This window comes from Rhamphochromis longiceps, linkage group LG23 (genome assembly GCF_057381845.1).
Source record: "Rhamphochromis longiceps isolate RC_006_pf linkage group LG23, R_longiceps_female_GT1.1, whole genome shotgun sequence".
Lineage (NCBI taxonomy): Eukaryota > Metazoa > Chordata > Actinopteri > Cichliformes > Cichlidae > Rhamphochromis > Rhamphochromis longiceps.
In genome coordinates this window covers 2,643,358-2,670,916 of record NC_140578.1, presented here as the reverse complement: position 1 = coordinate 2,670,916, position 27,559 = coordinate 2,643,358, and the positions used below count along the sequence as shown (strand labels likewise).

The window sequence follows — 27,559 nt, the reverse complement described above, 5'->3', positions numbered from 1 at the left end:
CACCCCCCTCCTCCAATCCCTCTCTCAGCAGCAAGACATCTCCCCCCCCCCCCTCCCAAACATCTCCCAGTGTCACAGTGGATCAGGTCAGGAGAGAACTGAGGAAGCTTCGCCCCAGAAAGGCAGCAGGCCCAGACAAGGTATGTCCTAGGATGCTAAAGGCATGTGCTGCTGAACTTGGGGAGCCGCTACAACGAGTCTTCAATCTCAGTCTGCGACTGGGGAGAGTGCCCGCCCTATGGAAGACATCCTGCATCGTCCCGGTCCCCAAAAGGAACCGGCCCAATGAGCTGAATGACTTCCGAACGGTGGCACTGACGTCACATCTTATGAAGACTCTAGAGCGGCTCTTCCTCAACCTCCTCTGACCACAGGTACAACATGCCCAGGACCCACTACAGTTTGCATACAAGGCGGATGTCGGAGTGGAGGATGCCATCCTGTACCTCCTGCATAGAGCCCACTCACACCTGGATGGGGGAAAAGGCACGGTCAGGATCCTGTTTCTTGACTTTTCCAGTGCCTTTAATACCATCCAGCCCTGTATGCTTCAGGAAAAACTGAACAGGATGGAGGTGGACCCCTGCCTGGTGGCTTGGATCTCCGACTACCTCACCGACAGACCACAGTACGTCAGGCTGAAGGACATCACGTCGGACACTGTGGTCAGCAGCACAGGAGCACCACAGGGAACTGTGCTGTCCCCTCTTCTCTTCACCCTGTACACCTCTGACTTCTGCTACAACTCTGAATTATGCCACATTCAGAAGTTTGCAGATGACACAGCCATCATGGGGTGTATCTGGGATGATCAGGAAGAGGAGTACAGGAGCCTGGTGAGGAACTTTGTTGCATGGAGTCACACAAACCACCTGCAACTCAACACCTCAAAGACTAAGGAACTGGTTGTGGACTTCGGGAGGTCTAGAGCAGGTCCACTGCCGGTTCAGATAGAGGGGGAGGAGGTGTAGGTGGTCAACATGTACAAGTACCTCGGGCTGTGGGTGGACAACAAACTGGATTGGTCATGCAACACAGAGCACCTGTATAAAAAAGCCCAAAGCCGACTGTACTTCCTCAGGAGGCTGAGGTCTTTTAACATCTGCAGGAAGCTCCTGTGGATGTTTTACCAGTCAGTGGTTGCTGGAGTACTTTTCTATGCTGTGGTGTGCTGGGGGAGCAGCACAGCAAAGGAGGACTCATCCAGGCTGGAGAAACTGATCAGGAAGGCTTGCTCTGTGGTCGGCATGAAGCTGGACACTCTGGTGACAGTGGCAGAGAAAAGGACACTAAAGAAACTGCTGGACATTATGGACAATGCTGGGCATCCTCTGCACACGGCCATAAACAACCAGAAGAGTCTGTTCAGTGACAGGTTGCTTCTCCCCAAGACAAGAACTAACAGACTTAAAAACTCCTTTGTCCCACACGCCATCAGACTGTTTAACTCCTCTCTGGAGGGGAGAGGGAGGGGAAACAGGGGGACAAGGGAGGGGGGAACAACTAAGCTGTAGTGCCTCTTCACTTCACTGTGCAATACCTTTTGTGCAATACTTTTGTTAATAGTCAATGGTGCAATAGACTCCATACTTGAAATGTGCAATTCACTTGTATTTTCATTTTTATTCCTATTTATCCCCTTCGTATATTTTATTTATATATGTCTCTGTATTTATATGTGTGTGTGTGTGTATATAATATTCTGTAACTGTAACTTCTGTCGGTGCTGTGCTTTTGGAAACCGAATTTCCCAGAGGAACCCACCCGAGGGATTAATAAAGTTTTATCTTATCTTATCTTATCTCTTATCATATTAGTTGTTGGTGGCTACTGGTTAATGAGTAACTAAAAAAGGCTTTTTGTCTGTCCTGAAGTTAATCAACCCTACATGCTCACCACGCCCACTTTAGTTCACAGCTAAAACAAGGCAAGCCTGTCGCATTTAAACAGCTGTGTGTTAGGACCATGTGGCATTTAAACCAATTTACAGCCCCAGGACAAAGACGAAAATCATGCAGAACACTGAACCGTTTATTAAGAGAGTGAAGATGGACAACTGGACAGCGGCTCTGCTCACTGGTGTTGCCTGCATTGGGGGATACCTGGTTGTGTGGGTGAAAAAGATCAACAGCCTCCGACAGGCGGAGGAAAAGATCAAGAGAGCCAGAAACAGGAGAGATGAGAGCTTGCAGCACGCAGAGCACACTGAAAAAAAGGGACTGGCCATCTCTTGGATTTATGTAAGCATCTTGCATGTATTTAACACAATTACCTCATGTTTTAAAGATAAATGTAACTATATAGTGTAAAAACTACATGATATGCAGAAAGGGTGTATTAAATTGTTCATATCATGTTCAGGTGAAGTAAGTCAATAAGATAGCAACGTTAAATCTCGTGAAACCACGCGTGATTTCATCTCGCGGGCTTTGGATCGTGGTTCAAAAAAGGCATCCATCTCAGTCAAGTCGAGTAGCCAACTCTACGTTTTTGGTATGTCTTGATTTTTTTAATTAATATTTACCATATTTCAGCCAAATGTAGTTAAACGTCTAGAGTGTCGCCATGTAACATGCTAAAAAAGAGCCGTTAGCTTATTTGCTGTTTTATCTGTTGTCAAAGAATTGGCGCTTTTTCATTTGAATTTGTCTTTGGCACAAGAGCCGTAATATCACATTAAACCTAATTATGAGGCACTCATAACATAATTTGGTTTTCTGTGTGAATAGATTTGCCAACTGACTCTTCAGTTACATTGTGTATTTACTGCACCGTGGTGTTAGTGAGATTTTGGACATTGAACAGCTTTAGCTAATATCATTAGCGGCATTATGCTAGCTTACATCCCTACCCCTCCTGCCCTCACCTGCTGTCCTTTTGTTTTTGTTTTTTTTGCTGCACATTGAGAGACCACATCTATTCTGCATTTCACCAGGAGTCAGCTGATGGATTGTGGGTTCAAGGTGTTATGGTAAGAAAGTATATTCTATTTTCGCTTAAGGTTTCTGTAACTTAATTATAATAGGTTTTGTATAATTATTAGGTGCATGCATACACAAATAGACCACCCTATTAATACAACTGAGAAATCCAAAATCTGCCATAGGTCTAACTTATACCTGTATGTATTGTCAGAAAGGTGATTACTGGACTCACATTAATGCACACTTGAACTAAAATGAGGTTGTAACTTGTGGGTTCTTGGGTTGCAAATCAGAAACAAACATCTTTGGATTTTTTTAATCCCATAAGATCTGGAAACACAGTTTTTATTCAACAAAACATTACTGATTAACCAAGCACAGTGCCTGCTGTTATTTCAAAATTTCAAAATGTTATTTCAGATAAAATGCAGCATTCCAGTGCATCCCAACCATGCCTTTACAGTCAAGGTTTCTGACGGAGCTGAGTTTCTCTCTGACAGTCTGCTGAAAGTGTTTGCAAAGTGATCGGGGGAACAGTGCACAAAGCTAAAGGATGTAGCTGCCATGATGACAGTAAGAACTTTAAAATTCTTTAACTACAAAGTGTATATGTATTGCATTAGGTCAGTAAAAGATTTTTATGCTGCATCCATTGAAACAGTCAACTATTACCTGTGAGTACTGATTCCACTGAAAGGATGCCATTCTTTTTTGTCATGCATTTACTGGCCCACTGAGAAAAAATTATCTTTTTTAAAAAATAAATGTTCTGGAAACTATATATCCATAAAGTTGATGTCAAACAGGAATTTTTGATATTGCTTTGTAGATGCTGGTGTTGCATGTTGACTGGTTTAAAAAGTCAAGTTTTTGTCTGGGATCATTTTCTTCTGTGCTACTGAAAAGTTCACAAATCTCTGTTTTCTTTGTTATAATACTTTAGGATGACATTAATGCTCAAAGGGAGTCTCATCAAAGTGCTCCGCATCTGTGTGAAAGACAATTGCAACATCTTGGTGCAGGAGTTCATGGTGAGTGTTTTATGAGTAGATTGTGGCTTTGCAACATTTAAAAATGCATTTAGTTATCCACTTGATCCTCATTGGACTGGTTAGGACCAGTAGTCCTCTTTAATAATTTGAAGTTCACATGAGGCCTAGTAGTGAACTCGGCCGCCGGCCCTTGAGGCCCCATCCCCCTATATTAGGGGTCACATCAGTGTGAAAAAACTTTAAATTTGTCATTCTAGTGAACAAAGGAAAATCCCACCAGTATTTACATTAGCTTTTGTTTGAAAAAAAAAAAAAAAAGACCAACTGACCAACAGCTAACCAAATTGTGGGGCTGAAAGTCTAAATTCTAACATCTTCTGAGTGACATAACCTGGATTTCTGATGGGCCGGTGTCTTTCTAACAAAAACTAATGTAAAGCATTTGAAATTATTATGTTTTTCACTCTCTCTTAGAAACTCTGTTAGACCATGAATGGCAGCATGGCAGGCCACTCTTTGGCTATAGCTATTTACTATGTTGCTTGCATTGGTTTAAATTACTCTAACATTAGAACTGGTAGATTCAAAAGAGATGAGTTTAAAAAGGAATCTTAAAGAAATGTTTTGTGTTTAACCAGGACTTGACTGAGGCCACTGCACAGATTGAGAAAACCACAATGAACATCTGTCTCCAGAGATGCGCCAGGCAATGACTTTTCTGATGTTGGCATCATCATCGAGGGTATAGTAGTTCTTCAAGATCTGGATAACGTGACCTTTGCAGTAGCCATGCTGTTTGGACCATTTTTATTCCTTCAACATGAGTTACCCATCACAACTCTGCTACACTTTTGAGGTGATTCAATGGGTGGTAATGGAGTTGGATGCAACTCAGCTCTCAAGAAAAGCTCACAACTAAGACAAAACTGCTCCTGCAAGGAAAGCTCACTGTTATGCATGTGAGGTGACCAGCTCTAGGTGAGAGGACATTTAAATCTCACACTTGTTCTGCTGCATTTTTGAAGCTCAATTCCAGGAGCAGATCGCAGGGTTCATTTTTATATACTCTGCAACTGCCATGAGGACAAGCCGTTTTTGTTGTTGTTGTTTGTTTTTCCTTTTGCTCTGTACAAGTTCTCTGTTTGTCTGTTTGGCAGCATTTTTCAATTTCTCTTTGTATTTTTTCTTTCTTTTACTAGTGAAGAGATGTAGCGTGAACAGTTATACAGTCTAAATATCCCATATGGGTCGTGTGAAATGGTATTTTCAGTTTCATTCAGTTGAAGTAAAGAACGTTGAATATTTCTAAGTGTGCTGTTTTGAACCAAGATGTCACAGTATGATCAGTGCTGTAATTTTTGACAGTCACTGTATCAATGTTATTTTTGCGTCTCTTGAATAAAGGTTTTGACCTGCAAGTGCTAATTTCTTTAGTTATTGGGGTAAAATGGGTAATGTTAATAGGAAGGTGTTTGCCAATTCAGTAACCTAATTTAATGTTAATGGAAACTAACATTTCCTCAAATTGTTTAGTTATAATTGTTGTTTAACTGAATCTTGACGTCAGAGGCCTTAAATAGAATGTTTTGTATTGTCCTGTAACATTTTTCAAAAGAAACAGTCTAATTTCTTTGCTGTGATTGATTCCAGAGAACACGGAAGAACTGACATTATTTAACTGTTGATTTATGTAGATTCAGTGGAGGAGTAATGTCAGTTTAATTCTTTACCTACTGTCAATGCAGTGAAATTAGACATTTTGTTTTTAAAGGTTACTGGTGGATGCCAGCAACCATCTTGGAAGAGAACAATACAATCTGTTATAAGGCCTCCATTTGAAAATTGTGTATTTGATACTAGAATATAATAGCAAAATGTAATTTGAAGATAACATGTAGTATTTAAGTGACCAAGTAGTATTGGGTAAAAGTTATTGAATGGTGTTGGGATAAAGTGAAAAAATTGTGAAGGATTAAAATATTCCAAGAGCTCAAATTACTTCATCAAAACATGTTTAAGTCACATTTTATCAACACAAATTGCACAGGCTTATTGAACATGAATAAATTGTGTTAATTTAACTCAATTGTTTAAGTTGCTGCCAAAGCAAAACATCTGTGTGCAACAAATGTCCACCATTGAATTAAGTAAATCCAACAACATATTTTTTTCAGTGCAGGCGGTGCTCCGGTACAAACAGTCGGTGAGAGTTCAGAGCTTTGGGGGTTTTTCTACTTTCTCTTTATCGAGAAATGTCCGCTAATGATCTGCTTTCAGTTTAACCTGGTGGAGGGTTAGTCACTAAATATCAAAATACTGGCACTTTTCAATGTCTCCATGCTTGGGCCTACTTGAGCATGAAAATTAAAGTTATGACTGTGCAAACCGTTTAAGTGCAGTGAACTCATTGCTGTGTTTGAGAAAGTTTGTAAAAAAAAAAGTGGAAGGAAGAATCCTGAATCTGTACATGGATGTGGTTCCGTCTCTTTGTTGCAGCCTTTAAAAGAAATAATAACATAATGATTCTGTGTGGGTCTGTGTCTCCTAGCATCCGACAACTGACTCTGCTTTCATCCTGACGCTCTCCCTGTCTGAGCTGACACAGCAGCTGAACGAAGGTTTACTGCGCCCCGAGGATGTGCTTTACTCTTACATGGAAAAGGTTCAATATCCAGCATGACACAAATCTTTCATAATAGATCAAATACAGCAAAAGTCATTTTTTTAAACAAGTAATCATTTAAATTAGTCAGACTTTTCTTAATGTTGTTTATTTTTGACATTACTCCTACTTATAACTCACTGCTTTTTAGTTCTTTTTACACAGAATTGTCTTATTACAGTTAAAGTTTAGACACACTGGATAATAATATTCATATAAGCAACACAGACTGATGTGTCAAGTAATGTTTGTGTTTCCAACAAGAGTTTAATATTTTACAAAGATTAAAATCCCTTTAGGTGAATAAGTTAATCTCAAACTGTCTGTGCTTGTTTCCTTTCCAACAGACTCTGGCTGTAAACAAAAAGCTGAACTGCTGCACTGAAATTTTGCTGGAGAGTTTGGACCAGCTGACAACTGTTGGCTCCAACAAGGATGGTCTCTTGTACGGAGTTCCAGTTAGCATCAAAGAAAATATTACATTTAAGGTATTACAAAGGTTATGCAATGCAAATTTCAGTTACAGTTAATAATAATAATAATGGATTGGATTTATATAGCGCTTTTCAAGGCACCCAAAGCGCTTTACAATTCCACTATTCATTCACTCTCACATTCACACACTGGTGGAAGCAAGCTACAGTTGTAGCCACAGATGCCCTGGGGGATCGAACCGGCGACCTTCCGGTTGCAGATGACCGTGGCTCAGGGGGTTGGGAGTATTGAAGTATTTCCCATCAGTATTTATAAGTATGGTACAGTATTCTCGAGCATCATAGCTCAGGTATTTGATGTAACATTATCATCTTTGTTTTTTCCAACACTAGAATCATGACTGTTCTTGTGGTGTGGTCATTAACCTGGACCAGCCCGCTGAAAAGGACAGTGTGCTCGTTCAAGTCCTGAAGAAACAAGGAGCTATTCCCTTTGTGAGAACCAACTTGCCTCAAGCTCTTTTAAAGTACATCTTTTATCAGTTACTCACATAAAAATCTACAGCACATTTAAAACTGAGTGCATGTGTTAAGTTGCCTTTGTCCATTCCAAATGTGCAAATAATGAAAATATGAATGAAAATAATATGCAGAGACTCATTAACTGTCTGTTGACAGCTATGACTGCAGTAATCCTATCTACGGGCAGACTGTGAACCCTCATAACCCCCAGAAGACCTCTGGAGGTTCATCTGGTGGGGAGGGGGCTCTCATTGGGGGAGGGGGCTCTCTGCTTGGTATAGGCACTGATATAGGTGGCAGTATCCGTATTCCTGCATCCTTCTGTGGAATCTGTGGTTTCAAACCAACTGCAGGTCGGCTCAGGTGGGTCTCATTCAGTCAGTTTCCTGGAAATTTATTACACATTGAGTTACACTGAGTTAAACTCTTGTCTTTGTTAACACTTTTGTGTAATGATTAGTTTACAGGGCCTTCGTCCAATTTATCGAGGGCAAAAGTCGGGTAAGAAACATATGTACTTTACATATAAAGTAAATGTAGTTACATAACCACTGTATAGCAATATTTCACAGACACAAACTGTCTCAAATATTTGAGTCACTGCTTTATATTTCGTATGAAACTAGTGTCGTCATCTCCTGGACCCATGGCAAGAGATGTGGACAGCCTGGCTCTGTGCATGCAGGCACTTCTTTGTGACCACATGTTTTCTTTGGACCCCACTGTTCCACCATTACCTTTTAACATGGAGGTGTGTCCTGTACTGTGAGGTTCATATAATCTGTTAATGATTTTTTTTTTGGTTAAAAACTACAAATTAAACCGATACATAGTTGTCCTAATCCTTCACTTTATATTACGCTTTACAGGCTGTAATCTTAAACTTCGCAAAAACATCTGATTATATTTAATTGACTCAGGAAATGAAAATTCTAACCCTTAGATATACAGAAGCTCCAGACCTCTAAGGATCGGTTATTTGGAAAGCAATGGCTACACGCATCCATCTCCAAGCATGGCCCGAGGCGTCAGAGAGGTCAAAGCTCTGCTAGAGCAAGCAGGGCACACAGTAAGACGTCACCACACACACTATGATCACTGTCAAGCCACGTATGTGATTTAGGGCTGTGCGATATCACCAAAATCTCATATCCCAATATAGGACATTTTTCATCCTGATAACAATAGATATCACAAAACAGGGCATTTTCTGTAAATTCTGTAAATCTCGGGCAACTCGACTTGCGTGAAGTATTTTCAGCTGGGCGTTGTGTACCTGGAGTCGAGTACTTTGAGCCATGCATGAAGTTATACATTTTTAAACATAAGTTGTGACAGGGGCTCCAATTTCTATTTGTATGTATTTATTACATGGCGTGCTGCGGGGAAAAGCCTGTTCTAATGTTTGAGTCTAAAGTTTATTTTGAGCACCTGACGACTCTTTTTTGCTTCCCATCCATAAACTCACTCCATACGCTTTCACATGATTCTTGTGTAGGTGGTAGAAGAAGTTTGTCGTGTTTGAGTCTGTGGTGGTGAGTGGTTTGCAGCGTAATTTGCATAGTACAGTTTTCCGCTCCGCGTCAGTCCTTTCATAACCAAACCATGTCCATGCTTCAGAGGTAATAAGGTCCTTGATTTATTTTGACTGGTCCTTCCATTTGGAGCTACCTGTTGTTGCCTCATTTTCACTGGCTAAGCTGGTATTCTCTGTGTCCCGATGAAAAAATATTGCTGTAAACAGTTTATTTTGCGACACCATGCCAAACGATAGCATATAATTTGAAATGATAGATGTTTTCATAAAGTCATCTGATATACACTGAACAAAAATATAAACGCAACACTTTTGTTTTTGCTCCCATTCCCCATGGGATGGACGTAGAGACCTAAAATTCATTCCAGATACACAATATAACCATCCCTCCCAAACAGTGGTCACAAATCAGTCCAAATGTGTGGTAGTGGGCACATCTGCTATATTGAGATAATCCATCCCACCTCACAGGTGTGCCACATCAGGATGCTGATCTGACATCATGAGTAGTGCACAGGTGTACCTCAGACTGCCCACAACAAAAGGCCACCCTGGAATGTGCAGTTTTGTCTCACAGCAAAATCCCACAGATGCCACAAGCAATGAGGGAGCGTGCAATTGGCATGCTGACAGCAGGAATGTCAACCAGATCTGTCGCCCGTGCATTGAATGTTCATTTCTCAACCATAAGCCGTCTCCACAGGCGTTTCAGAGAATATGGCAGCACATCCAACCGGCCTCACAACCGCAGACCTCGTGTAACCACACCAGCCCAGGACCTCCACATCCAGCAGGTTCACCTCCAAGATCGTCTGAGACCAGCCACCCAGACAGCTGCTGGAACAATTGGTTTGCACAACCAAACAATTTCTGCACAAACTGTCAGAAACCGTCTCAGGGACGCTCAACTGCATGCCCGTCGTCCTCATCGGGGTCTTGACCTGACTCCAGCTCGTCGCCGTAACAGACTTGTGTGGGCAAATGCTCACATTCGATGGCGTCTGGCACGTTGGAGAGGTGTGCGCTTCACGGATGAATCATGGTTCACATTGTTCAGGGCAGATGGCAGCTGAGAATGTCCCAGTTCTTGCATGGCCAGCATACTCACCGGACGTGTCACCCATTGAGCATGTTCGGGATGTGCTTGACCGGCGTATACGACAGCGTGTACCAGTTCCCACGAATATCCAACAACCTCGCACAGCCATTGAAGTGGAGTGGACCAACATTCCACAGGCCACAATTGACAATCTGATAGACTCCATGCGACGATGTGTTGCACTGCATGAGGCAAATGTTGGTCACACCAGATACTGACCGGTTCTGGGTCCCCAGACCCCCAATAGTGCAAAAAACTGCACATTCCAGGGTGGCCTTTTGTTGTGGGCAGTCTGAGGTACACCTGTGCACTACTCATGATGTCAGATCAGCATCCTGATGTGGCACACCTGTGAGGTGGGATGGATTATCTCAATATGGCAGATGTGCCCACTACCACACATTTGGACTGATTTGTGACCACTGTTTGGGAGGGATGGTTATATTGTGTATCTGGAATGAATTTTAGGTCTCTACGTCCATCCCACGGGGAATGGGAGCAAAAACAAAAGTGTTGCGTTTATATTTTTGTTGAGTGTATTTCGACATATCGCATAGCCCTACGAGTCATAGGTCATTAATCCTGTCATTTTTGCCTTTAGCTCGTCCCTTACTGTCCACTGAAGATGGATCAAATTATCCCTGAACTATTTTTAAAGGGTTTATTTGCAGATGGAGCTACCACCCTGCTACAAAAACTGTGAGTTGTTCCATTTAATAAGTCAGTTAGTACCATTTGTTTTCTAAACTTAAATCATCTAACATTTAGAGATTTTGTTTCTTTTTAGTTCTAACCACTAAACATCACCATGCTGCCATTGTCTTTACGAGCAACATGGGGTTGTGGTTCTTTTTGAAACCATTACAGTAATTCTCAGTTCAGTGTCTCTGAACAGACTGTTTTCTCCTGTGCCAATGATCTCTTTCATTTTAGGGAAGGGGGACCTGTGGACCCTTGTCTGGAGCCTCAGGTTTTTCCTTACGGCTTTCCCAAGTGGTTGAAGAAAACCATTTCATTCTTGCTCAAACCCGTGGTGAGTCCTTGGTTTAACAGTTAACTTCACAGTTCAGTCTGATAAAACATTTATAAAGATGCTGATTTTTTTTGGCAGTTTCCTCGTGTTTCTGCCAACTTTGATGCTCTTTGTGGAGTTGGGTGAGAAAGTATCCTTGAAATTGTTCATTTGTGCTTGAATCGTTTCTTTGTTACATTTCCATGTGCTAGGAATTATATCCAAACGTTCTGCTTCATTCTTAGATCTGTTCCTGAGCTGTGGAAGCAACATGCTGCTGTTGAGGTACTGTCAGCTGATGATGCATGGTCACGTATGAAAGTCTGAAGGAGAAATTGAGATTTCCTGTGTTTTCTTTAGGACTACATTCAAGAGACAATAGCACATTGGAGGAGCTGCAACATTGATGTGCTGCTGTGTCCTGTGACTGGTCCAGCCTACAACTTCTTATACTGTGGCAAACTTTTAAGTATGGCTGATTATGATAGCTGTAAACTATAAAAGGCAAAAGATTGCAGGGACTAAGAAAACAACCGCTTTATTTTTCCAGTTTAATTTTTATTGTGTTTAGTACTTCAATTTAAATATAATTTAAATTAAACAATGAAGTTTAGCTAAAGGTGTAATTCATGTTGTAGTGGATTCAGAGAGTTTCCTCACTGGGGAACCGGATACATATAAGAAACAAAACAGAATGACAGTGTACAAAACAGTTACATGTTACAATACAAGAGTGTGACAGGACTTAAAAAAGTGAAGAAAAAGAGACATTTCATCAAAGATGAGGACGACTGCTTTTGTCTACTGCTGGGAAAACTGGGCATTACAGGACAGAGTGCAGCACAGTAAGAGTCATGAAACTGTCTCCAGACATTACTTGATTAAAAGGTAACCTGGATTACAACATCTGGATAAAGAGCAAAGCAAAGGCATTACTGCATTAACTAAATTATATTTAAATTAAACAATAATTGCATTTGTAAAGGCTAAGAATGGTGTCTATGTTTCTTTATTTTTGTTTTCTACACCTTCAGCTGCTGCCAGCTACACGATGCTCTACAATCTCCTTACCTTTCCTGCGGGTGTAGTCACTGTTTCCACAGTGACCACAAAGGATGAGGAGGAACTCAAGCACTATAAGGGCTGTTATCAGGACATGTGGGACAAACTCTTCAAAGAGGTAGGCAACATGTACCAGTGAGATAAGACTGAGTGAGAACATAGAGCCAGATTTACTAACATGTTGTCTCAGGACAAAACTGGGTTTTAGCATTAAAAAGGCATAAAGTAGATTTTTGTAAAGAAAGTGCAGTAAGAGTAAAATTAGTGCTGCATATCGATGTTGATTCAGTTTTATCGCAGACATCCAGAAATATTATAATTCTGATCATTTATCAGTACATATTCCTATTGTTATATCTATGTATAAAAACAAAGCTGACACATGTGAGACTTTATTAGAAGTGTAAGCATCACAGCAGATGCCTTTGTGTCAAAGTAACTGAGGATAAAATACAGAGAATGTGAATCAGATTTTCCTGGCCTGTCTTTTTATAGCAGATAAATGCCTTCAAAATATTGTGCAGTAGATTAAAAACTGTTGCAGTTGTTTCTGTTCTGGAGGTTTTCACTGTAACTTAACGCTTGTTCTTTTCTGCAATTTAAAATAAAAGTAATGTTTATATCCACGTTGTAGACTGTGTCACTATTTTCGCCCTGCGGCATATGAATTGAAATCAGCTGATTGTATCTCATGTGCAAGTGCAACCGATAAGCAAGATCGATAGGCAAGCAGACTAACCATTCCAAGGAACTGACTACCAAACCACTTAATGCTAAATTTATTCAATGAAGTCAGAGGTGACTTGTAACCTTCAAGCTAAACGAGTCACACAATGCCAGCGGCAACAAAACTGCTTCCAGCTCTTCAGTTTCACAGCCTGTGCAATAGGGTTCAAAGAGAAGCGGCCAAAAAATGGAGAAACAGGGAGGAGGACAGCACTGATCCTCAGAAGAATCAGACCTTTGAAGGACATCATACTAAACAATGTATTTATGTTGATAAAAGTTATTAAGTAAAAGTGTGCTTTTAAAGTTTTATTATACTCCACTTAAACAGTTATAATTCCAGGATCATGAACAGCACACGGTTTTCAGCACATCAGCTGTGCTCCAACACCATTACTTATTACTGGTGGGTCTACACATATTCAGCTGCATGCACTTTGACAATACGTGAGATCACAGATGTACACGCGTACACATAAATCTGGTGTCATAGACTCAGTGTCAGGCTAGCTTTTCATGCAGCAACAACAAGTCAGGAGCCCCTGATGTAAAGTCTAAAATACAGATACATTTATTTTTTGTATACTTGTGAATGTGCGTCAGTGTACTTTAATGTGGTTTCAATCAGCTGCTGTAGCACATCTGTCTCGGGCTATGTAGAGCTCATCGTTTGATGTTCCCTATTACTCATCTGTGCATGTTGAAGTAATAATAAACATTACTTGCTTGAATCTAATTTTTCCCTTAGTATCAGTTTTATCTTGTAATAACTAAATTAAGAAATGCAATTTTTTCTGTGGAATGTTATTTAAAAATGTGATGTATTACTCTGGACATTCACTTCAATTCTATGTACTTAACATGACTTTACACAGAACCAAGAACTGAACCAGATCAGTCTATTGCGGCTCCAATATTTATAGAGTTTCTTTTTATCACAGTAGGTGGATGAAGGAGACTGTGGTGCGTTCAGCTGCTGAGCATTAAGTGACAGGAGTGTGTTTTTGTGTTCAGGCAGTGACTGGTGGCGAGGGTCTACCTGTGGCGGTTCAGTGTGTTGCTCTGCCGTGGCAGGATGAGCTCTGCCTGCACTTCATGAAGGAAGTGGAACAACTGGTCAAAGAAAGCAAGAAGTAAAGCTGCTTTCTTTGTCAGTCTCACGGGAGAGGCTGCAGACTTCAGAGGAAACATGTTAACTTGAGTATTTCCTGTAATAATGAGCTAATGGTGTCATAAATGGAATATTCTCTGCACTACAAGCTTAATCTGGGCACTTTCTGTTTTTTGGCTGTTTGCTAAAGGTTAAATAAAAATTAACTGGCAAAATTATGCATTTATGTTTTTTGTTCTTATATTTTAAAGGCGGGTCTTTTATATATGGTCTTGCTATCACCATTGTTATCATGATCATTTATCCACTTTTAGGAACCTGCAGTCAAAACGCTTCATCTTTTGGTGTATTTATTAAAGCATTGGATGATCAAAAATCAGCACATACATGGATCTCTTCTGTTCAGAAAACTACAGTGTGTCCGAAAGTCTCCTTCTATTTCAATCGCATCGCTATAAGTGCAGTGTTAATTTCTGCCGATAAGTTCCACTTTGTTCTTACTGTTTGCTACGGTCCTGCCGTATCACGAGTCCGAGGAGCACTAGGCATGTTTTTCTCCATGAGTGCGGGGGAATAGCGATCTCCAGACGTGTGCGTTCCTGTGCAAATGTGAGTCAAAATCCCTCCAGTTCTACGAGTCCATTCCCACTTATAGCACGGGCTGTACTTTGACGTTAATTACAGGGGGTTTATGCTAGGAGATTTATCGAGATTGATAGAGGCATGTGACTAGGGTTGCCAACTCCCTGAAAAATAAATAAGGGACACCTCGTGGCCAGGGCCGGGCAACCCAGTTGTCTTCACCCTTCCCAGTGTGGTAGCTCTTTTTTTGTGTGTGAAATTATTTTTTAACCATTTGACTTGAACTTGATTTAAGCAGATGCATATTCTTTGTGATATGACCATATGGGAAACAAATGATCATTTAGCCATTTATTTTTAGCTCACAATGACAACATTAACACAGTAAAACAGGTCTCTTTCTTAAACAGAAGCCTGTCATGCTTAACTTTTGAGAATATAAGTAAATCTTTCTTTAAAAGAACTCTGTCCTACTTAACTTAAAATTATATAAATTAATAGAAAGCAATAGAACGAAAAATATTCTTGTAACTGTGCACATTTAGTGCATTTAGTACAGTTGGCTTCAGCTGAGGTATTATTTCAGCTTTTCTAATGCTAATCAGCTGCTCCTGTTTGTAAACCCACTTGTTCCCATGATTACGCACCTTAACTCATCATCATTATTCATCTATGTATTACTTTTATGTATTAGTGATCTATTTGTTGTAATCATCTATCCTTGCAGTTGTTTATTACACAAAATAAATTATATTATTACACTTCTGGCCACATAGCCCTGATATTCACTGCACATGCCCATATTAACCTTAACCAGAGGGTTTAAAAAAAAACAAACCAGTGTTTACATACCATATCTGCTTCTGCCATGGCCTGGCGGACAAAAAATTGGTAAAGGGTTCCCCGAGCTTTCACGCCCCTCATGTTCTTCATGTGCCCACCAATAGAAGCATGCCTATGGAAAAAGTGACAACACACGTATATTAAAATTGCCAGCAATAAGAACATGATCATAGTTGGGCATAATCCCAGCTGGAAAAAATGGAAGTCGTTTATGAAGTTCTTGTTTTATTTCCATGCAATAGATGAGGCGCAGAAAACCGGGTTTGTGTGACTCACCTCAAGCGAGGTAAGTTCGAAGCTGGAGAATGAAGGCTTCAGAAAACACTGCTTACATTTGTCATCCTTTTTGTAAATAGCCGCTGTGCCTCCACCTCCGCCTGACGTCCGTGGCGAGTTAAAATAGCAGCAATCCACTGGTAGAAGTTCAGACAGAGCACTGGACTCGCCACCACTCAGCTACGTCTCAGTCACACACAGGAAATCCAGATAACGGGAACCGAAAAAGTCCAGAAGATCAAAAGTGTCGTTCAAAAGCGATCTGTCACTCACCAGGCCAATCCTGGCAGGAACAGGAGCAGGAGCAGGAGCTGGAGCTGGAGCAGGAGCAGGAGCTGGAGCTGGAGCTGGAGCTGGAGCTGGAGCAGGAGCTGGAGCAGGAGCAGGAGCTGGAGCTGGAGCTGGAGCAGGAGCAGGAGCAGGAGCTGGAGCAGGAGCAGGAGCAGGAGCAGGAGCTGGAGCTGGAGCTGGAGCAGGAGCTGGAGCAGGAGCAGGAGCAGGAGCAGGAGCTGGAGCTGGAGCTGGAGCTGGAGCTGGAGCTGGAGCAGGAGCTGGAGCTGGAGCAGGAGCAGGAGCTGGAGCTGGAGCTGGAGCAGGAGCTGGAGCTGGAGCTGGAGCAGGAGCAGGAGCAGGAGCAGGAGCTGGAGCTGGAGCTGGAGCAGGAGCAGGAGCAGGAGCAGGAGCACGGGCTTCAGCAAGTCGAGAAATCCGACGCAGCGGCCTCAGGTTTCACGGCGGAGGTCATCAAAGCCGACCACGACTAAGCAGATGTTGCCCCCCTGGTGTGACAGGTGCCTGGGAGGGGTGCGATCCTAGATCCTGCAGCTTATAACGGTATACTTTCATTCACGAGTTCACAACAGTCTTATTTCTTCTACTGTGTTACCTATTAGTCATTTTGAGGACTAGTAACCCACCTGTATATTGAAATAAAGAGGCACAGATCATGAACTTGTTTACGTTTCAACTGCAGGATTTATTCTGCAGATTTGCCTCCCAGATTTGCTATGCGCCACCTAGTGGTATTTTTTTAAGTAATGCCATGGAAGATGTAAAGTGTAATTAGAAAATACTGATTTAACACTGAACGATATAACAAAGACCAAATTATAACTGGGGGGTTCCCTTTTTTCCTTGTATGAAGACATAAACTGAACTAACATCCCCATAAGCCTTTTTATCTCTTAACTTTTTAACTATTAGTGTAATCCAGATTTACCAGCCACACATTTCAACTTAAACACAGATGTTAACCTTTTACACAGACATCAAGCAGACATCAACAGGATCCAGAAAATGCCGAGACACAAACGATCTTGGGAACAATCCATGCGCTGGTCAGAAAACAGCAGAAAAATTCCTTCGGGAAACCTTTAGCTTCAACAGCCAATATCATTAATGTAAATTGTAATACAAAGTTATGTGAACGTAGTTTCAAAAGGATTACATCCAAGGCTTTTATTCGTTGTGAAGTTATTAAAGTTTAAATCGTGTAACAGATACATATATAAAATAAAAAATATGAAATGTTGATTTGAAAACATTGAAAACATTAAATAACACCAGCTGCAGTAGTGGTGGTTTGTTGTTCAGGAGAACAGTTTCCAGTATGTTGGCTGATCAATTTTTTGCGTTTAAAAATAATCGTTACGCTGATTTAACGCTTTACAAGAAGTGTTTTTCATTATTATTTTGTATTCATATTTACATACACTTTTATATTGTTTATTGTGTTGTTGGACAAGAAATCTTTTAAGTCAACAGTGATACAAATTTAATGGGATTTAGTTGCATTTAATTTGTAAGTGTGGCCGGATGGGCTACTCGCCTTTCTTTTTCTCTCTCTCCCTCGCTCGCTCTACTGCGCTTGCTCTCGGCTGCGCCACTAGGTTAATTGGGAACCCACCTGCATATTGATTGCAGGGTGGCGCCAGTCCATATAAAGTTAAGCCTGTCACGGCTGGGGCGGCAGTCGTGTGGAGGGTGAGAAAGGAGGATCCAATAGCAGACAATGGCGGAGGTGCAAGTGGGTTTTATTTACAGTGCACAAAACCAAGGTGTGGGCAGAACCGAACATAAACCTAAACTGGGAAAACTAATACGAAATGGAGGACATAGAGCGAGGAGCAGAAAGACACGAAGAAACATGGAACAATGTAGACTACACAGGAGATTCACAGAGAAACACAGACGACGCGACGAGAAGCACAGGCAGACACAAAATATAAATACACACACCAGGTAATCAGGAAACGGCACACAGGAGGGGACACAGCTGGAACTAATGGGCATAACGAGACACAGCCCTACAAAGTAAAACAGGACACACACAGACTGTTTTACAACACAAAACTCGGGGACCTGTACAGAGCACAGAGGGAGACACAGGTAGGGAAAAGAAACACGACAACCAAACCCCAAAAACTAATACAAAAACAGAATAAACTAGAAAATAATAATCATAAACTCAAAGCGCTGGGTCACCGACCCAGGACCATGACAAAGCCGGTGTTCTCCTGGTTTATTCCTCCCATCCGTTTGGCAAAAAGCAGCAGCCAATGCTGGCACACCACAACGGATTGATCAGCAAGCGAGTAGATCATATGACAGCTACAGCGCGGCAGTTTGTTTTATTCCGGCGTTGCGGAGAGAAGTGCTCCAGTTATCTCCACCAGTGAGAGTATAGCGCCTCCGGTCCTACTACTTTTATTAGCATTCACAATTACCGGAGGTTAAGGTTATATTTATCTGTTGTTATAGGGTTTGATTGCTGCCTTCACATCTCCCTGGCAAACTGCCCGACCTTAATCGGAAGAGTGAAACGCCTTCCCAGCTGCTGTTGTGAGGGCTCCTCCTCGGTGGAGCCTGCTGTCTTGTCTTGTCTCGTCGTGAAACTGTAGGCTTACCTTTTTCTGGTTCGCCTAGTTTTATTTTATTTTATTCTGGATTGTTGCTGGAGTTGTAGTTGACTCGTGGGGCGTACGCCTTCCAGTATTGTGTGTGTGCGTGCGCGCGCGCGCGCGTGATTTCTTTAATTAAAGTTGGTTTTAGTTTTTTATGATCTGTAGCGAGCCGGACGCTCAGTGTCCTTTTATTCTTTTAACGTATTTCTGTGTTTTATTTCGGTGAACGGAGGACGTGCCAGTGGCCCTGAGACCTCAGGTGGTGGGTCATTTTCGCACTTTCTTTTGTACAGCACCGGGTGGGCTGTAGTGATTTTCTTCTTGTGGTGCGTCGTTGTTGACAGTGTCCTAAAGTTTTAGGACACTGTCAACACGACGCTACATTTGATTTTCTAATATTTTATTTATTTTTGTTATAAATAAAACAGTTTTAATATTGGAGCCAATCTGCCTCGGTGTGCATCCTTGAATCTGTGCGGCCTCTCTTTATTCCTTTTATCTATTTTTCTTAAATATATATTTCCTGGGGGTGAAATTCCCCTATAGCGTTGTCATTTTATTATTCTTTTATAACTCCGCCGACCACTTGGTCACATAAGCAAAATGTTAAAACGTAAGTTACCACAAACTATTTTTTAATTTTGCTGAACAATAAATGTTTATGTCAGTTAACATTTAGTATTTCTCACTCAGAAAAATCAAGCTATTCTTACTGCTGTGTACTCACAATGAATAAGTTGCTCTAACTCAGCAATCTTAAGTAAGCTGTACTTTTCTTTAAGGCAGAGATTTTGCATAATTTATTTACATTCTGAGAACTAATTAGATTTTACATTTTGGAATGTGGCTTATTATTAAAATGAAAGGACATGTTGCTGTGCATGTAGATTAGGGAAGCTACGGTACACAACACGGCCACGCCTAAAACAAGACAAGCCTGTCGTCGTGTTTAAACATCTGACTGTTAGGTCCGCTTGGATTTTTGCATCTTGCAGCCACAGGGCAAAGACGAAAGCCACGCAGAACACTGAACTGTTTATTAAGAGAGTGAAGATGGACAACTGGACAGCGGCTCTGCTCACTGGTGTTGCCTGCATTGTGGGATACCTGGTTGTGCGGGTGAAAAAGATCAACAGCCTCCGACAGGCAGAGGAAAAGATACAGAGAGCCAGAAACAGGAGAGACGAGAGCTTGCAGCGCGCAGAGCAGGCGGTGCTCCGGTACAAACAGTCGGTGAGAGTTCAGAGCTTTGGGGATTTTTCTAGTTTCTCTTTATCGATAATCTCAGCTAATGATCTGCTTTTAGTTTAACCTGGCAGAGGTGTAGTTATTAAATACCAAAATACTGGCACTTTGCAATGTCTCCATGCTTGAGCATGAAAATTAAAGTTATGACTGTGCAAACCGTTTAAGTGCAGTGAACTCATTGCTGTGTTTGAGAAAGTTTGTAAAAAAAAAAAGGGGAAGGAAGAATCCTGAATCTGTACATGGATGTGGTTCCGTCTCTTTGTTGCAGCCTTTAAAAGAAATAATAACATAATGATTCTGTGTGGGTCTGTGTCTCCTAGCATCCGACAACTGACTCTGCTTTCATCCTGACGCTCTCCCTGTCTGAGCTGACACAGCAGCTGAACGAAGGTTTACTGCGCCCCGAGGATGTGCTTTACTCTTACATGGAAAAGGTTCAATATCCAGCATGACACAAATCTTTCATAATAGATCAAATACAGCAAAAGTCATTTTTAAACAAGTAATCATTTAAATTACTCAGACTTATCTTAATGTTGTTTATTTTTGACATTACTCCTACTTATAACTCACTGCTTTTTAGTTCTTTTTACACAGAATTGTGTCTTATTACAGTTAAAGTTTAGACACACTGGATAATAATATTCATATAAGCAACACAGACTGATGTGTCAAGTAATGTTTGTGTTTCCAACAAGAGTTTAATATTTTACAAAGATTAAAATCCCTTTAGGTGAATAAGTTAATCTCAAACTGTCTGTGCTTGTTTCCTTTCCAACAGACTCTGGCTGTAAACAAAAAGCTGAACTGCTGCACTGAAATTTTGCTGGAGAGTTTGGACCAGCTGACAACTGTTGGCTCCAACAAGGATGGTCTCTTGTACGGAGTTCCAGTTAGCATCAAAGAAAATATTACATTTAAGGTATTACAAAGGTTATGCAATGCAAATTTCAGTTACAGTTAAAGTATTTCCCATCAGTATTTATAAGTATGGTACAGTGTTCTCGAGCATCATAGCTCAGGTATTTGATGTAACATTATCATCTTTGTTTTTTCCAACACTAGAATCATGACTGTTCTTGTGGTGTGGTCATTAACCTGGACCAGCCCGCTGAAAAGGACAGTGTGCTCGTTCAAGTCCTGAAGAAACAAGGAGCTATTCCCTTTGTGAGAACCAACTTGCCTCAAGCTCTTTTAAAGTACATCTTTTATCAGTTACTCACATAAAAATCTACAGCACATTTAAAACTGAGTGCATGTGTTAAGTTGCCTTTGTCCATTCCAAATGTGCAAATAATGAAAATATGAATGAAAATAATATGCAGAGACTCATTAACTGTCTGTTGACAGCTATGACTGCAGTAATCCTATCTACGGGCAGACTGTGAACCCTCATAACCCCCAGAAGACCTCTGGAGGTTCATCTGGTGGGGAGGGGGCTCTCATCGGGGGAGGGGGCTCCCTGCTTGGTATAGGCACTGATATAGGTGGCAGTATCCGTATTCCTGCATCCTTCTGTGGAATCTGTGGTTTCAAACCAACTGCAGGTCGGCTCAGGTGGGTCTCATTCAGTCAGTTTCCTGGAAATTTATTACACATTGAGTTACACTGAGTTAAACTCTTGTCTTTGTTAACACTTTTGTGTAATGATTAGTTTACAGGGCCTTCGTCCAATTTATCGAGGGCAAAAGTCGGGTAAGAAACATATGTACTTTACATATAAAGTAAATGTAGTTACATAACCACTGTATAGCAATATTTCACAGACACAAACTGTCTCAAATATTTGAGTCACTGCTTTATATTTCGTATGAAACTAGTGCCGTCATCTCCTGGACCCATGGCAAGAGATGTGGACAGCCTGGCTCTGTGCATGCAGGCACTTCTTTGTGACCACATGTTTTCTTTGGACCCCACTGTTCCACCATTACCTTTTAACATGGAGGTGTGTCCTGTACTGTGAGGTTCATATAATCTGTTAATGATTATTCTTTTGGTTAAAAACTACAAATTAAGCGGATACATGGTTGTCCTAACGCTTCACTTTATATTACTCTTACCTCACCTGTTATTAATGTCCTGAGATACAGAACTAACTTTACAGGCTGTAATCTTAACCTTTGCAAACTGATTATGTTTAATTGACTGAGGAAGTAAAAAAGATTGACCCTTAGATATACAGAAGCTCCAGACCTCTAAGGATTGGTTATTTGGAAAGCGATGGCTACACGCATCCATCTCCAAGCATGGCCCGAGGCGTCAGAGAGGTCAAAGCTCTGCTAGAGCAAGCAGGGCACACAGTAAGACGTCACCACACACACTATGATCACTGTCAAGCCACGTATGTGATATGAGTCATAGGTCCTCAGTGTTGATATTTGTGCCTTTAGCTCGTCCCTTACTGTCCACTGAAGATGGATCAAACTATCCCTGAGCTTTTGATAAAGGGTGTATTTGCAGATGGAGCTACCACCGTGCTACAAAAACTGTGAGTTGTTCCATTTAATAAGTCAGTTAGTACCATTTGTTTTCTAAACTTAAATCATCTAACATTTAGAGATTTTGTTTCTTTTTAGTTCTAACCACTAAACATCACCATGCTGCCATTGTCTTTACGAGCAACATGGGGTTGTGGTTCTTTTTGAAACCATTACAGTAATTCTCAGTTCAGTGTCTCTGAACAGACTGTTTTCTCCTGTGCCAATGATCTCTTTCATTTTAGGGAAGGGGGACCTGTGGACCCTTGTCTGGAGCCTCAGGTTTTTCCTTACGGCTTTCCCAAGTGGTTGAAGAAAACCATTTCATTCTTGCTCAAACCCGTGGTGAGTCCTTGGTTTAACAGTTAACTTCACAGTTCAGTCTGATAAAACATTTATAATGATGCTGATTTTTTTTGGCAGTTTCCTCGTGTTTCTGCCAACTTTGATGCTCTTTGTGGAGTTGGGTGAGAAAGTATCCTTGCTATTGTTCATTTGTGCTTGAATCGTTTCTTTGTTACATTTCCATGTGCTAGGAATTATATCCAAACGTTCTGCTTCATTCTTAGATCTGTTCCTGAGCTGTGGAAGCAACATGCTGCTGTTGAGGTACTGTCAGCTGATGATGCATGGTCACGTATGAAAGTCTGAAGGAGAAATTGAGATTTCCTGTGTTTTCTTTAGGACTACATTCAAGAGACAATAGCACATTGGAGGAGCTGCAACATTGATGTGCTGCTGTGTCCTGTGATTGGACCAGCCTACAACTTCTTATACTGTGGCAAACTTTCAAGTATGATTAACTCAGTATGACAGACAACTTAGTTTCTGTATTTATCACTTTGTTTTAAAAAAAATGTAATTACAGGACTTTAAAGATGTTTAAAGTGTGAAGCAAAAGTCACAAATTAGATCAGATATTGTTACTTTAATAGTTTCAGAAAATTACAAAGATATGTAAAATATAAAAGGCAAAAGATAACAGTAACTAATAAAAAAACACTTTATTTTTCCAGTTTAATTTTTATTGTGTTTAGTACTTCTATTTGTAAATGAAGTTTAGCTAAAGTGTAATTCATGTTGTAGTGGATTCAGCGGGTTTCATCACTGGGGAACTGGATAGACATGATAAAAAAAAAAGAATGACAGTGTACAAAACATGTCTGTGAACTCAGTCATCCAGGTCACTGTAGTCTAAGGAGCTTGGAAAGAAAAACGTCATTGCTGCTTGTGACTTACACCCGTTTTCACACCTTGGATGGTGTGATTAGGTATAGGATCAATGGGTGGTCCATGACCCTCTTGGGGACACTTCCATGGGGCTTAAAATCTGGGACTCTCCACCAGCTGCTCTTGGAACTGAAGAAGCTTCTCGAATGAGAGGTGAAACGTCTTCAAGAAACCTAAAGAAGTCCAGACACTTTTATTTCCAAGCTCCTTAGTGTACAAAACAGTTACACGTTATAATACAACTGAACTTTGAAAAGAGGAAAAAAAGAGACATTTCATCAAAGATGAGGACGACTCTCCAGACATTACTTGATTTAAAAAGTAACCTGGGTCTGGATATAGAGTAAGTAAGTAAGTAATTGTTTTGTCTTTTCTGCGTTTTAAGCTGCTGTTAGCTACACGATGCTCTACAATCTCCTTACCTTTCCTGCGGGTGTAGTCACTGTTTCCACAGTGACCACAAAGGATGAGGAAGAACTCAAGCACTATAAGGGCTGTTATCAGGACATGTGGGACAAACTCTTCAAAGAGGTAGGCAACATGTACCAGTGAGATAAGACTGAGTGAGAACATAGAGCCAGATTTACTAACACGTTGTGTCAGGACAAACTTTTGGCATGAAAAAAAAAATAGATTTTTCCAAAGCGAGTGCAGTAAGAAGACTTCAGTTAAGAAGTGGGGGCTCAGAGACTTTTGTAAATGATCCATTTGCACGTGTTTAATGTTTATATCCACGCTGTAGACTGCGTCACTATTTTCCTCTTCTGGCATATGAAGTGAAATCAGCTGATTGTGTAACACTTCTGGAGTCGTTACAGTATACTAGGACCAGTTAGGTTCGACTACTAGAGCAGTAATGAGCGTAGCATGTAATAAAGACCACAGACCAGTAAATATGTTTAAATTGCCGGCTTATTATTTTGTGAAGACAGAGAATAGACAGTTATAGACACATTACATAAAACATTCAACATCACACATTTAAGGAAAACAAGATGTTTTCTTTCCCCTTCTTAGTTCAGTATGTTCTGTTAGTTCATCCTATTTATCTCAAAACCTTTTATTTGGCTTTAGAAGGATGTTATTCTCAACCTAGGTTATTGTTTTATTTATTTCAAGTTCTAAGTTCAAGTTTATCCTTTGATCTATTTGCATTAACACTGTGTTATTTTAAATCAAGTTCAGTTCTTTAGGCCCAAGATTTAATTTAATCTTGGTCTAGGTTCACCTTTAAATTCTCAACCAGTTCTTATTTTGTTTTAACCCAACAAAATTATTTACACTTCCATTAACACCATTACAGCATTAAAATGTAAGGTTGACCAAAATAAATTACAAAAATAAATAAATAAATGTAAAACTGAAAACAATTCAGCAAAAGGCTGAATAAATCCCTTAAACAAACAAAAGAAAGTTTTCTTTGTGTCCTTTAACTATTAATCCTGGAATTGCTCCGAATGATTATCCAGTGCTTTGAAAAGTCCGCTGTTCTTTTGCAGAGGTGTATGGATTAATCCTACCAGTTTTATCAGCGAAAGAGCTCAACGTCCAGCAGGGGGCGTTTTCCTTTTTCCTGCTCGGTACAGTTCAATGGGTCCGTGGGTGGCTCGCCATCTTGTTTCTCGCTCAGCGGATCAAACTCCGATTCTAGCTCAGCATTTCCCGATCCAAACCTTAATGGCCTACCATAACAACAAAATAAAGTGCATAAACATTCGAAAATAACACACGGGTAGCCCTTAAATAACAGTAAAAGTCCGTTTTTTCCAGCTTATTTAGCCGTAAATGAGGTGATGCCAATATGGCGCGCTGAAACACCGTCAAAGGCCTTTGAACTGCAGCCTGTGTGTCGTTTAAGCACGAATCCACCGTTTTTAACATAAAACAACATAAATCTGCTACCTTGGCTCTCCATTTGCATGAAATGAGCAATATAATACAACAAAAATTTCTTGCATGAAATAAAAAACAATTTCTGAACTCACCAAGTCCCGTTCGGTTATGTTCACAACGTCACCAAGGCAAGGACAGGTCGGAAAAACAAAAATACATTCTCCAGAGTACAAAAATGGCTTTAAGTAGATTTTTGGCTTATTTTTACTATTTTTTCACTCATTTAAGCAGCAGCTCTGCAAGGACTGTCTGCATTTCTCCCTCTCGAGCATCAAAAAGAAGGAACAACCCGATTGGGTGTGGCTAATCACAGGAGTCACGCTGCAGCGTGCCCTTTCACAATAAGAGTCTCAACACATATTTTAGCCATTTTACCTGAATTAACATAAAACACCATGAATTAGCAAGTTCTGTACCCTTTTAACATGTTTTTAAACACAAATGAAATCCTACACCATGAATTATATCATTGCTGATGTTTTTAATGAATTTTCTAACCATTATGATCTATTTATTGACTATTTATCACCTGTAATATATTTCTTATGACCGTTTTTACTAACAGGCTTTTATTTGTTGTTAGCTATGTTAACCAGGGTTACAATTGCAGCACATGTGCAAGTGGAACCATTGAGCAGGATCGATAGGCAAGCAGACTGACAATTCCAAGGTACAGAGCTACCAAGCCACTTAATGCTAAATTTGCTCAATAGCTTCAGAGATGACCTGGAGCCTCTAACCTAAAGGAGTCACACAATGCCAGCGGCAACAAAACTGCTTCCAGCTCTTCAGTTTCACAGCCTGTGCAATAGGGTTCAAAGGGAAACGGCCAAAAAATGGAGAAACAGGGAGGAGGACAGCACTGATCCTCAGAAGAATCAGACCTTTGATGGACATTAAAGCAATGTATTTATGTTGATAAACTTTAAAAATACATTTTTCCTTAATAAAGTTTTATCACACTCCACTTAAACAGTTATAATTCCAGGAGTGTAAACAGCACACGGTTTTCAGCACATCAGCTGTGCTCCAACAACCGTTACTTATTACTGGTGGATCTACACAAGTTCAGCTGCATGCACTTTGACAATACGTGAGATCACAGATGAACACATGTACACACATGACTTCCCCATGAATTCAGCAAATCCATTTTTTTTCTAGGTAAACACCTTTCAGCAATATTTGGGGATTGTGCTCTTTTGCCCTGTTTAGTAAATTACACATTTAGGTGGTGCGTTCAGCTGCTGAGCATTAAGTGACAGGAGTGTTTTTTTTGTGTTCAGGCAGTGTCCGGTGGCGAGGGTCTACCTGTGGCGGTTCAGTGTGTTGCTCTGCCGTGGCAGGATGAGCTCTGCCTGCGCTTCATGAAGGAAGTGGAACAACTGGTCAAAGAAAGCAAGAAGTAAAGCTGCTTTCTTTGTCAGTCTCACAGGAGAGGCTGCAGACTTGAGAGGAAACATGTTAACTTGAGTATTTCCTGTAATAATGAGCTAATGGTGTCATAAATAGTGGAGTATTCTCTACACTACAAGCTTAATCTGGGCACTTTTTGTTTTTTGGCTGTTTGTTGAAGGTTAAATAAAAGGTAATTGTTAAAATTACACATTTTTTGTTCTTATTGTTGTAGGTCTTTTGTCGTATTACCATCCATTTCATGTAATAAAGTATGAAAAGGCACTAAAAGAACGAAAACTGGAATCATGTCAACAGTAGGCAAAGAGACAGTGCTAGTACATGTGTAAAAATGTTAAGAATTAGCATTAAATAATAAGTATGTAAAGTAATATTACTGTTTGTGCACATAATTCTACGATTTACATTGTATACATATACAAATTAGTACATACTACATTTGCTTTTGTTTACAACAACAACAACAACAATAACCTTTATTTATACAGCACATTTAAAACCAGTGGTGTACCAAAGTGCTTAACATACAAGAGGGTAAGATGAAGTAACAGGGAAGGATGAAGGCTTGTTACGACCCGTCTAGGGCCAGGCAATAACATGAGTGAGGCAC

At 40.6% G+C, this 27,559-nt stretch overlaps 2 protein-coding genes and 1 long non-coding RNA gene across 3 annotated transcripts; all 3 read left to right on the top strand.

The window, feature by feature from the left end:
- Nucleotides 1–1,980: 1,980 nt before the first annotated feature.
- LOC146640961 (vitamin D3 hydroxylase-associated protein-like) lies at nucleotides 1,981–14,409 on the top strand. The gene is made up of 16 exons (XM_085399512.1): nucleotides 1,981–2,200; nucleotides 6,092–6,119; nucleotides 6,465–6,578; nucleotides 6,926–7,066; nucleotides 7,406–7,539; nucleotides 7,691–7,897; nucleotides 7,995–8,035; nucleotides 8,161–8,285; nucleotides 8,478–8,603; nucleotides 10,772–10,869; nucleotides 11,104–11,203; nucleotides 11,282–11,325; nucleotides 11,428–11,467; nucleotides 11,543–11,651; nucleotides 12,217–12,362; nucleotides 13,985–14,409. Exons 1-16 carry the CDS (start codon nucleotides 2,013–2,015, stop codon nucleotides 14,105–14,107), a joined length of 1,764 nt encoding a protein of 587 aa, XP_085255638.1. The 5' UTR covers nucleotides 1,981–2,012; the 3' UTR covers nucleotides 14,108–14,409.
- On the top strand, nucleotides 2,703–5,334 carry LOC146640962 (uncharacterized). The gene is made up of 4 exons (XR_014909773.1): nucleotides 2,703–2,971; nucleotides 3,345–3,497; nucleotides 3,868–3,955; nucleotides 4,555–5,334. It is a non-coding gene; the product is annotated as an uncharacterized LOC146640962 (long non-coding RNA).
- Nucleotides 14,410–19,678: 5,269 nt separating the features above from the next.
- On the top strand, nucleotides 19,679–27,314 carry LOC146640960 (vitamin D3 hydroxylase-associated protein-like). The gene is made up of 15 exons (XM_085397865.1): nucleotides 19,679–19,918; nucleotides 20,254–20,367; nucleotides 20,715–20,855; nucleotides 20,999–21,132; nucleotides 21,284–21,490; nucleotides 21,588–21,628; nucleotides 21,754–21,878; nucleotides 22,108–22,233; nucleotides 22,324–22,421; nucleotides 22,656–22,755; nucleotides 22,834–22,877; nucleotides 22,980–23,019; nucleotides 23,095–23,203; nucleotides 24,026–24,171; nucleotides 26,820–27,314. Exons 1-15 carry the CDS (start codon nucleotides 19,739–19,741, stop codon nucleotides 26,940–26,942), a joined length of 1,728 nt encoding a protein of 575 aa, XP_085253991.1. The 5' UTR covers nucleotides 19,679–19,738; the 3' UTR covers nucleotides 26,943–27,314.
- Nucleotides 27,315–27,559: the final 245 nt, after the last annotated feature.